This window comes from Micropterus dolomieu, linkage group LG21 (assembly GCF_021292245.1).
Source record: "Micropterus dolomieu isolate WLL.071019.BEF.003 ecotype Adirondacks linkage group LG21, ASM2129224v1, whole genome shotgun sequence".
In the NCBI taxonomy this organism is placed as follows: domain Eukaryota; kingdom Metazoa; phylum Chordata; class Actinopteri; order Centrarchiformes; family Centrarchidae; genus Micropterus; species Micropterus dolomieu.
This window is the reverse complement of record NC_060170.1, coordinates 17504865-17517335: the sequence shown is the minus strand read 5'-3', so window position 1 is coordinate 17517335 and position 12471 is coordinate 17504865. Positions and strand designations below refer to the sequence as shown.

The following is a 12471-nucleotide window of genomic DNA, read 5'->3' as shown; positions in this document are numbered from 1 at the left end:
AGTGGCTGTGTTGTTAATCTGTTTATGCGTTAATCTTTTATTATCTGTTAATGTTTTTCAACTGTCATGCTTTCTCAGGATGTGGACAAAATAACAGGGATTAACAGGGACTTATTATGCAATATTGTGCAATCTACTGTGACAACACCACAAACAATGCACCAAAAATTACAATTTATAAAGTAGAAAAAATGCTCTTTTTTTCTTTAAACAGAAAGAAAGAATTATGTAAATGTGCACAGCCCCTGTATGACACACACTATGCACCTGACTGACAGAGCTCGAGGATCTGAAAAATCTTTAAATGAAATAATGTTGGTGCTTTTCACAAGCTCGCAGTAAAATCTTTTCATATTCCATCTCAAAACATGAAGATTTTATTCATTAAAAAAATGAAATCAATCATTCTTAGCATGCATTTCCAGAGAAGGAGCTGGCTTTAACAGACTGAGATCATCTTCCAACAATGCACCTCACTTCACGGCTGTTAAACATTCAAACTGCATTGTTTTTCTTGTGTAACATCAGATCTTGACTCCCCGCGTTCCTCCAAAAGCTGTGCAAATCCCTATTTCATAGAGAAATGGAGATGTCTATCTAGTGTTTCCTTATTTTTCTGCAGGAAGGCACTAGGCTTGTTGACTTCCTCTCCCCTCCCTTCCTTCCTTCTCTCCGAAGGTACTCATCTGAAAAATGAGAACAAAGTGATTGTTCCTGTTCTCTTTCTTAAGTCACTTCAAATGCTATCCGTGGACGGGCGGCTCATTGTCAGGAGAGTTGCAGCGCGAGCAGGAGGGAGAGAACGCAGGTACAGGTACAACAGCAGCAGCTGCAGCAGCACTTCAGCCACAGCATCACAGAAAACACACTGAACTGGTAAGTTCCACACACAGACTTTGCTGCAGCCTCACACAAACACACACACACACACACTTAAATGGCACTGACTGGCATGTGAGGAGGGGCTTCGGCTTTACTGGATTGTTTGGAATGCATCGTGTGGCAAAGTATAGAGTGGGGGTCTCTGCACAGTCCACTTTATGGGGGAGAAGTGAGGAGGATAAAAGAAAACGACCATATCCAGGAGAGCATTTGAAACTGGCTCAAAGGGAAACACTGAACATGTCGTTGCATCTGAAATTGTTGCAAAAAAAAAGAGGCAGACTAATATTTCATTCTGGTTGTGGTTTATGTTTTCTATATATCACTAATCACACCATCCACATAAGTCCCTGTTGTGTTCCATCCATCCATCGTCAACCGCTTATCCTGCGTACAGGGTCGTGGGGAGCTGGAGCCAATCCCAGCTTACATCGGGCAAAAGGCGGGGTACACCCTGGACAGGTTGCCAGTCCATCGCAGGCCCTGTTGTGTTTATTTATTTTATTTTAATTTTGAGTTTGTCTGTAATCTCTTGTTCAAATTCACTTATTGTGTTAATTTAAGGGATATTAACACTAGTCCTACATAACAGATTGTCTTTGAGATGTTTCAATCATATTACACTATCTGCATGTATGTGAATGTGGATGTTTATTGATTGTTGAGAGCTGAAATAGTTGATTAATTGCTCAGTCAACTGACAGATACATAACTATTCTGGTAATCGATGACTCATGACATTTGTCAAGCAAAAATACCAAACTATTCCTTACTTCAGCTTCTAAATGATGATGAGAGCCTTTTCTTTAACGTAGGTGATTGTAATTGATCAGACTTTTTTTCCCCTGACATTTGACCAAACAGTAGAACGATTAATTATTTTTGATTAATTAATTAATTGTAAATAATGACAATGAAGATAATCTTTAGTTACAAAAGGTAATATGTGTATTTTGTGTGTATCATTGCACAGGAAGAGTTGCCGTATCTGCATATAGTAGATACAGATAAGTAGAACTTGTGGTCTTGCTTGAGCAGATTGATATGGATCTCAGCAGCTTGTCTGATAAGCACAAGTTATTTACAGGAATAGAATACATACTGTATGTACAATATTGGATGTCATGCAGAAGTAAGACAGTTCCCCTCTGAGTATCACCATCTTTTCATCCATGATTATCATCTACACCAAAGTATGTACATATAAACTGCATTGGTGGTGTTATTTAGTGCTATAAGACATCTTTACAGATCACAGTTTTATCCTTTTCAATTATTTTATCAAATTCAGACTTCACGTTGCTCACAGTGCACAGAGACACAGATTTAAACATCACTTGGCACTATCAGTGGAGGAGAAAAGGGGAAGTTCTTGTTGGCTATCAGTGTGAAAAAAAAAGATGAACAGAGCAGAGAAAAAAGACATGGAGAAGCGAAAAGTGTTATGGGAGGTAGAGGTGAACATTTCACAGATAACTTCCTAATTTCAGGAGAGGACAAGGTCTATGAGAAAGGAAGAAGTGAAAGGTTTCAGGTTGAACACTAAAATGTGTGGGTGTCAACACCAAACTGTTTGTTTGCCCGGTCACATTCCTTCCAGAGAAACCTTCAGAGGAACAGTTTCACATCATAAATAGAAAACCAGACACTGAAGCATTGGATGTACTTTCATCAAAATGTTTTACAAATGACTAGTCTGTTTTGGGGGTTTAAACAGAGGTGGAAAGTAACTGAGTATATTTACTCAAGTTCTGTACTTAAGTCCATTTTAAGCTACTTTTATTCTACATTTCAGAGGGAAATATTGCAATTTTCACACCAATACATTAATTTGACAGCTTTTGTTTATAGCTGCTTTTCAGGCTAAGATTTTACATAAAAAAATAGACAAAATACAATGTATTGTTAAAGATGAACTGATTCTAAACATAAGATTTAATCTAAAGTGCAGAAATTTAATACAAATTTGCGTAGCAGAGGTATTTCTTTTTGTTCTTACTACCCCATTAATCTTCTTGGCCAGGTCTCCCTTGGAAAAGAGATTTCAATCTCAAGGGACTTCCTGGTTACATAAAGTTAAAATAAAATAAATAAATAAATCTCATCTCATCATCACCCACTAGATAACTCAGGACTAGTACTGTTTAATGACATTTAACCACTTAGTGTACTCTTTCTAACGCAGAAAGAAGATGGAAACAGACAGAGTGAATTTCCCGCCAGTAAGAAGTCCTCCTTTCAGAGATGAGCTAAGACAAGCATCGCGGCACAGTTTCTACTTAAACCCACCTCCGCTTTATATTAAGCCCCCAGAATTCTCCCCCACCAGTTATCCCAGCATATCACCCACCACAGACACCTACGCTGCATTCAGCCCACCTGCTTTCTTTCCCATGCTCGGCCCAGCTTATACCCAAAAGGAAGGATCTCAAAAACGCAAAAGAACTCCTTTTAAAATGGACGCCACAGGAGGTGACTCTTCTGACAGAGGAGCAGAGGAGGCAGACGAAAGCAGCAGTAAGAAGTCAGTGAACCACATGCCCTACTCCCTCTCGCCTCACCCCATTCCTTCTTCATCTCTAAAGCCCATCCCTGGTATGATTGAGCTAAACAGACTGCAGCTCCATCACAGATCGCCAGGAATAATTCTACCTGAGCAGGTGAAACAGGAGCCTGTCAGTCCTTCCCCTGTTTGGCCTCCTTCTCCTCTCCTCCTCCACCCTCCCTACTTCCCGTCTCTCCACCACAGCCTCCTTCCATACCCCTTCTTCATGCCCGGCCATGTCATGCACCTCTCCCCTGGTTCTTTCTACCCAAGAGAGGAACTCCGCCCCAGGCATCGAAGTCGTGAGGGACCTCCTCGCAGTGGGACGACCACTGCTGAAAAGCTCGGTCTCAACGTCCACGTGGATGACAGTTATTATGTAGACGTGGGAGGCGACCAGAAGAGATGGAAGTGTCGTATGTGTGAGAAGTCCTACACCTCCAAGTACAACCTGGTCACACACATCCTGGGGCACAACGGCATCAAGCCACATGGCTGCCACCTGTGTGGGAAGCTGTTTAAGCAGCTGAGCCACCTGCACACACACCTGCTCACTCACCAGGGCATGAGACCCCACAAGTGCCAGGTGTGCCACAAGGCCTTCACTCAGACCAGCCACCTGAAGAGACACATGATGCAGCACAGTGATGTGAAGCCGTACAGGTAGATGTTTTGTAGCAGGTTTTTTTTGTGCTTTTTATTTTCAGCTGTCCTCTTTTTGCCCTAATCTTTCACACACTTGCCACTCCAGCTGCAGTGTGTGTGGCCGAGGTTTTGCTTACCCCAGTGAGCTTCGCGCCCATGAGCTGAAGCATGAGAAAGGCCAGGAGAACGTATGTGTTGAGTGTGGTCTGGATTTCCCCACGCTGGCCCAGCTGAAGAGGCACCTGACAGCCCATCGTGGCCCCACCCTGTACAGGTGAGCACAAAAAACAGTTCTTCTCTTGGTTGACATATCTCAGTGTGTTGTTAAAGCAATAGTTTGACATCTTGGGAAATATCCTTAGTTGTTTTCTTGTCGAGAGTTAGATGAGAAGATGGATACTGCTCTCATGCTAGGTCTGTACACAAAATATGAAGCTACAGCTAGCAGCCAGTTAGCTTAACTTAGCATAAAGTTGGAAACGGCTTGCCTGGCTGTATCTGACGGTAGCAAAATCTCCCTATCAGCACCTCTAAAAGTTCACTAATTAACATGTTCTATTTGTTTAATCAGTGGAAAAACTAGCAAAAGTCCAGCACACAACTATATGTAAAACCACAGCATGCCTTTTTAATACTGGTTTGTGTGTGGATTAAAAGATTGGATTGCTAGCTGTACAGGCATGCAAGTGGCATGTGACCTTCTCATTTAACTCTATGCAAGAAAGCAACCAAGTACATTTCCCAAAATGTTGAACTACTGCTTAAACATTTCAGTTCTCCATTTGGCTCTATGCACATCTGACAGTTTACCTGTTGATCCTGCAGGTGTGCAGAGTGCCAGAAGACTTTCCAGTACCCGAGCCAGCTTCAGAACCACATGATGAAACACAAAGACATCAGACCGTACATCTGCAGTGAGTGTGGGATGGAGTTCATCCAGTCACACCACCTGAAACAGCACACGCTCACCCACAAAGTAGGTTTAATTAGGAGGACAAATAGAAAAGACATGACATTTCTCATTTTTTGGCAGGGGTTGGAAGAAAAAAAACATATTTTTCTTTTGGAAGTGAACAGAGTTATCAATTTTGCTGTCACATCAATACATTTCCACTATTCCTTGTGCACATGTTGGATAGTGAAGATGCTTGAAAGTGTTTGGACTCTAGCCTAACAGGTTGTTTTGGCAGCTGTCTCAAAGCAATTTCCTCTTAAATTCTGGCTCCTAAAGCTATTTTTAACTCCTTAACACCCAGTTTTCATCTTTTATTAGGGTTAGAAAAACCTTCTTAGTCTACAATGTTTGACAGCATCTTCTTTATAAATATACTGTATGAGCGGGTCTAAAGTCTTATTGAAGTAGTGTGATGTTTACACTGAGTGAGACAGTGAAACCCAAAACTTAATTTCCCAAAATATATATCTTTGGAAACTTTGGGATAAAATCGGACAAGACAAGTGGCATTTTCCCGAAATTGTAAGCAGCAGAAAGACTCGTCTGTTGACCACATTTCTCACGCTGCTACTTCCTCATTATCTCATTCTTTAGGGGGTGAAGGAGCACAAGTGTCGCATCTGTGGTCGTGAGTTCACCCTGTTGGCCAACATGAAGCGCCATGTCCTCATCCACACCAACATACGGGCCTACCAGTGCCACATGTGCTTCAAGAGTTTCGTCCAAAAACAGACTCTCAAGGCTCACATGATTGTCCACTCGGACATCAAGCCCTATAAATGCAAGGTTAGTCAAATTTAACATGTCAGATGTGGCTCTTTGCGTTGTGTTTTGGCCTTCAAATCCTCATTCATTCACCGATTAAAGGAATAGTTCAGCATTCTGGGAAATACTTTTATTCGCTTTCTTGCCGAGGTAGATGAGAAGATCGATACTGCTCTTGTCTGTACAATAATTACCGTCCTCCCGACAATCTATCGTTTCAGACCTCTGTTTCTTCACTGTTTCCTACCAACAGTCAACAGGCTTTTTTAACTGTGAGTGCAATAATTATTATAACCATGACAACAAAATTCCCATAGACATATCTATATCTATGCCCCTAACCATAACCTGGTAGAAATTGTAACCCAAACCACAATGTTTGCCTAACCCTGACCAATTGCTTTAGTGCCTAAACCTAACTAAACCTTAACGCTAGCACTGGCATGTCACAAGCAGTGATTTGTAACAGTTTATAAGGCAAAGACAAACAATGCCGTCCTGTCAATGGAAGTTCAAAAAGAACTTCTATTCTATATACAATTTACTTGTTGGGTAATTATGAAGCTACCGCCAGCAGCCACTAAGCTTAGCTTAGCTCAATGGTAACAAAATACTAGCACATCTAAAGCTCACTAATTAACATTTTATAATTAATATGTTTGATGCATACAAGGCGGCGCGGTGGTGCAGTGGTTAGCACTGTTGCCTCACAGCAAGAACTTGTTCTCCCCTTGTCCGCGTGGGTTCTCTCCGGGTGCTCCAGCTTCCTCCCACCATCCAACGAAATGCAGGGTAGGTTAATTGGTGTCTCTAAAATTGTCCTTAGGTGTGAGTGTGAGTGGTTGTTTGTCTATGTGTGGCCCTGCGATGGACTGGCAACCTGTCTAGGGTGTACCCCGCCTTTTGCCCGATGTAAGCTGGGATTGGCTCCAGCCCCCCGCGACCCTGTACACAGGATAAGCGGTTGACAATGGATGGATGGATGGATGGATGGACAGAGCCACGATAGCTGTTTCTCCAATTTACATTCTTTGTGATAAGCTAAGCTAACCAGCTCTAGCTTCTAATTAACATTGGCCACGAGAGGTGGTATCAACCTTCTCACCTTACTTTCGGCAAGAAAGCGTTTGAGTGTATTTTGCAAAATGTCAACTTGTTCCTGTAATAGTCATTCCCTTTACGGTAAGGTACTGTAACTGAAAGATACAGTCAAGAACCAAACATGTATAATTTAGTGGAAGCTGCTATTAAAGGATTTCCCCACTTTTCTGGAGTCTGTTTTGACCTTGGTGTTTGGTACAAGGACTGAGACGATGACCAGATAGCAGAGAGGCTTTTGGCAGTAGAAGCCTCCTTGTCCATAGGAAGGATATCGCTGCACAAACTGCCTCTCTAACAATGGCCCCCCCAGCCTCCCCGGAGAACATGGCCCTCAAATAGATTTCATCTCGCTTTCTCTGCTGCTGGAGGGAGCTTCCTGTTTTCTCACGGTCCTCTTGGACAGTTTACAGTCCCTCTCTCCTCCTGAAGGAAAGGACCACCCTAATAAAAAAGAATGCAGAGGAAGGACAGCGCAGGAGTTGCCCTTCCCTGTTCTCCTCCTGGCCCTGTCTCGATGTTGCTTCCTTTCTTTCTCTCTGTCTCTTTCTGTTTTTCTTGTGTGTGTGTGTGTGTCAGGGAGCAAGAGAGAGGGGAAGACAAAGAGGAAAACAAGGATAGAAGGAGGGAGAAGGGGTGTGGGTGTGTGTGTCTATGTATGTCTGAATGCCTGCACATTCATTCATGATTACGTGTAGCTCTACAACTCGGCATTCTGTGAAAATTAGTCATCTAACAAAAGGGGTTTGGCAGAGAAAGAAAAATAATAGGTGGATGGTGTTGGCCTATTGTTTTCGTATCCTCAGTGTTGCAGCCAGTGGCGGAAAGTAACTAAGTAAGTTTTCTCAAGTACTGTGCTTGCATAAAATTGTACTTTACTTGAATATTAGCAATCCTACTACTTTTCAGTTGCACTTCTCCGCATCTCAGTTAGAAAATTTGTACTTTTTACTCACTCAACTACATTTATCTGACAGCTAGGTCCTAGTCACTATCCAGATTGAGATTTGATACAACACATATGGTCAGCATCTAAAATATAATTTGTCATTAACTACACTGCCAGAGTAGTCAGTAGTAGGCTGGTAATTAGTCATTTTTCTTTCCATAGTTTCCTTACTTTTCCATACTTAAAGTAAAACTTTGAATGCAGTAGGCTACTAGTTAATTGGCATTGTGGTATTGATACTTTTACTTAAAGGAATTGTTTGACATTCTGAGAAATACTTTTTTATTATTTTTATTTTACTCTTTATTATTATTCGCTCTCTTGAAAAGAGTTGAAAAGGTATCACTCTCATGCCTGTAAATATGTAGCTTGAGCCAGCAACAGGTTAGCGTAGCATTAGCATAAAGACTGGAAACAGGGCGAAACAGCTAGCCTGGCTCTGTCCAAAGCATAGACTGTATATAAAAAGGTCCAAAGGTAGGGGGAGGGGAAGGACTCCAGGATGTTACTGCAAGGAATTTTACGTCAGCCACTCAGAATGCATAGCACATACATTACTGTTTATTGTTCATTGTGTAAAAATAGCTAGATTTCTTATTTAGCTAATGACAACTTACCTTACACATCTCTCCTTTGTCTCTCAGCTTTGTGGGAAGGAGTTCAACAGGATGCACAACCTAATGGGACACATGCATCTCCACTCAGACAGCAAACCATTCAAATGCCTTTACTGCCCGAGCAAGTTCACGCTGAAGGGAAACCTCACCAGACACATGAAGGTCAAACATGGCGTCATGGACAGAGGGCTGGATGAAAGATGTAAGCATGCACATATTGTGGATGCTATATTCATTTAACATGCAAAAGTTGCTTGATGTATGTGCTTATTTCTCTGACTTCAGTGTTTAGGCAAAGAGGACGATTCTGCCTGTCCACTCCCATGGGCCTCCTCAGCCACTTCAGCCAAGAGGAGCCATTTGACCTTTCCCAGAAGCCCCCGGGCCTGCCCAGCCTCCGCCACTCGCAGTCTGATGGCGAGAGCGTCCCTGGAAGCTCATGTCAGGAGGAGGATGAGGAGAGTTTGTACAGAAGGAGCCAGTACAGCCCTGAGGTGGACCAACAGGAGCCGGCAAGTGAGGACCAGTACATCCGTGAGCTGGAGGAGAGAGGGCAGCAGTCTCCAGATGAACTAAGGTCCGGGGAGGAGCAGAAACAAATGTATCAGCGTAGTTTAGATGAACAGAAATATGAGAGGGAGTCAGCAGAAGAAGGACACTCTGTAGATCCAGGAAGTGACCAGGTGCAGCTATTACAGTCAGGAGACACATCTGAGGTGACCTATGAATCTGATTCAGAGCTAGATGATCAGTTGTCTCACAATGAGACAGGCAATAGACAGTCGTATGACTATGACTCTGATTCAGAACTTGAAGATCATCACTCAAAACTAGATGAGTCAGAGCAAAGCAAAACGCAGATGGATGGCTTTTGTGACGAAGCCACCGATGTAGCAGAAAGGAATGAGAGCAGGTCAGAAACAGGTGAATTCATGGGAGTTACGGGTCCACGGGATGAAGAAGATGATTAAGAATGAGGGAAAATTAGATTAAGAATGAGAAGTACATGTAGGTTTTTGAGAAAGTTTATGTTTTTTTGACAGGAAAATGGAGAGGATGTTTAGGAGGGACGCCCCCCAGGAGAGAGTAAAGTGTGTTAGGTCTCTAAACAAAACTGATTATAGAGGATGTGGTGTAGTTAGCACAAACAGAGAAAGATGAACATATCGTGTTTATTAACAGAGCAAAAAATACAAATGAAGTAAGAAATACAAAGCTGTGAAGCAAACTGCATGTACATAACATATCATACTCTGATTAATAGCCACTGACAGAAGGTTTATGCGCCTTTATGAGTGGAAAAGTATGATTAGGGCGTAGCCTTTTTGAAAATGAAATGCAAAATTATATTTAAAGTTTTAGTTTTTTTTACAAATAATTGAGAGTTTTGAATTTGAACTTTGACTCTCTTTTCGGTGTAAATCTATGAAAAATGTGTTATCGCTCAAAACATTGCGTGTTTTTCATGGTTATTCTATTATTTTTGTTTGTTTGTTTATGGGACATTGTACCCAAAGTAATATTGGGTGTAATAATGTAGTTTTTGACAGATACAAATTTGGCAAAGCTTGAGTTTTTCAAATCCTTTCAGTGTTTTTATGAACCAAACTGTGATTTTGCCTTTTTAATGTCTAATGTTTAGATTTTTTTTCTATCTATATGCTTTTGTTATTTCAGTTTTAAGGGGATGACGTGTTTTTATTGTATGACATTGTAATGGTGGACACCTGAATCTGATTGTGCAAGATAAATACAAGAATAAAAGCTTGAACGCATGAACCTGTGCAATGAACCTGCAGTTTGTCTTTTTGGGCAACTTTTAAACATCACTGGGGCTGTTTTGAAAGAACATAAGCCCAGATATTAAATGTCAGTCCTCTCCGTCTGACATATACTTTACCAAGCAAAAGATGATTGCTGTGAGTTTCAAAAAGCTTGCCTTTCTCCTCTTGCTTCTCTTTCAAAGCAGAGGAAGAGGAAGAGAAAACACCTCTCCCCTTCTCTCTTTTAGGTTGTGATCAAACAACAGTGACGGACACAGTGGGTGTCCCAGACAAAGGCTTCATATGTCTGTATGACTCAGAATAAAACATTGTTGCTGCTCGTTGCAGAAGGCTCACTAAAAACAGACATACTATTGTAATGAAAGAGTGCATATAAACAATTTGAAAAGTAGGAGAAGATCCATTATCAGACAGTGCATCATGTTGTAAATCTCACAGATATCTCGTAAGTATAATAGTTTAGCAACAGATCATTTCCTGTGTTTCAATTCACTGAGCTATAGTATGACATTATACCTCGCTTTATTGTGCCAGTTCAGGTAAACACAGTCATTTCTTGTCAGATGAAATGCAGAACAGCAGCTTCTCTATTTCTACCAATTACGACCACCATGTCCTAAAGGGCGAAACTGCAAACAGTTTGAGGAAGTTCTCACATCCTCCTCTCCTTGCCTCACCTATACGTTTCAATCCCAACCGCTGGCTCAAAGAGGATCCACACTCTTTGTATCACTGTCTCTTTCTAGAGTCAGCTCCTCGCCGCAGCATCACATTGTGCAATTTCAGAGTCTAAACGAAAGATGATGTTTCACAAGGTAACTCTGTCTCTCCTGTGTGTTTTTAATGAACTGAAACTTTAGTGAACATGAGAAGCCAAAGATCACCCACACCCAGACTCATGTACTTGTCTGATGGGAAAATGAATCCTGTGGTAAGAAAGGGTTGATGTTCTGCTTTGTTATGAAAACCAACACACTTATCATAACCATGACAAGATGACAAGATAGTATCTCATTAGGGTGAGATGTGATTTACAATTTATAAATCAGTGATGTTTAGACACCGCACAGAGATGATTAAAATCACCTGAAGCTTTGTGATTGATATAAAACAAACTTTAAAATACAGTTAATGTTACACATTTACAGCAGCATTAGTTCTCACTGTGGTTGGCCTTAAAAATGAATGTAAAACATTACACTACTCCACATGTTCAGACTCCAAATATATTCTAAAGTTAACTAGTTGATGAGAAATCCTCATGGTCTCCCTCCTGCTTGTCCACTGTTTATTAACCTATATAATTTCATCATTTCATACATGTTCTTTTTTATCAGTCAGTGATGATTTACCACACGAGATCCACTGACTTAGTTTTTTCAAAACATATATATATATATATTTGTTTGTACAAGCTTCTTAATGTATCCTCTGTTGGGGACAACTTGAGGTACTGGACTGTTGGTCTGATAAAAACAGCATTTTGAAGCTCCCTTGAGCTCTGGGAAATTACAATGGACATGTTTTACTTTTTTTGTAAACCAAATGATTGAGCTATTCATTAAAAGAAATTCACAGATTAATCAGTGATTCAAGCATCAGTTGCAGCGCTGCACTTATTCATCTACTAACCTGATCCTCATCACTTCCTTTGGACTGCAATGATACAGGAAGCCTGTGCACTAACATTAACACAGTCACTAACTAGTTAACAACTAGATGTTATAGCACAAGGAGATGACTGGTTATATATTACAGGGTGGTGCCCATTGTGTTTCATTCCCTTCAAAGTGCACTTAGCTGTTATGTAAGCAGACAAATTACTGCACATTCTTTTTGACATAGGTGTAGGCTAATGTTATTTTAAGAAATGAGTTAGAATATATCTTTTGAAAAAATTAATCTCATTGGATCCTTTATGTCTTCCGAATTTACTTTTATATACAAGATACAAATTAGAGAGGGAAATATTTCAAGTAATTTCTTATTGTCTTATTAGAGTGATGGAACTATTTTTCTCATTTGGTTAAAATTCCATCTTCCCTAAAGTCCTGAAGCACAAAAACAGACTTCTCTTCTTCTTCCTCTGTTTTACAATTGTGTTTTGTAATTAATGTCATAACCTATAACCTATGACCTTTGTAATTCTTTTGTGATTTATACTATTAAGGAACAGGTGATAAATATGCTGTTTCTGGGGGCTTTTTTTCATCTTCATGAATAGAATTTTT

General features: G+C 40.7%; 1 protein-coding gene across 1 annotated transcript; it reads left to right on the top strand.

Moving 5' to 3' along the window:
• The first annotated feature begins 796 nt into the window (after positions 1 to 796).
• Positions 797 to 10248, top strand: znf366 (zinc finger protein 366). The gene is made up of 7 exons (XM_046036134.1): positions 797 to 876; positions 3068 to 4090; positions 4179 to 4346; positions 4898 to 5048; positions 5622 to 5813; positions 8484 to 8658; positions 8742 to 10248. The coding sequence occupies exons 2-7, from the start codon at positions 3075 to 3077 to the stop codon at positions 9425 to 9427; spliced, it is 2388 nt and encodes a 795-aa protein (XP_045892090.1). The 5' UTR covers positions 797 to 876; positions 3068 to 3074; the 3' UTR covers positions 9428 to 10248.
• Positions 10249 to 12471: the final 2223 nt, after the last annotated feature.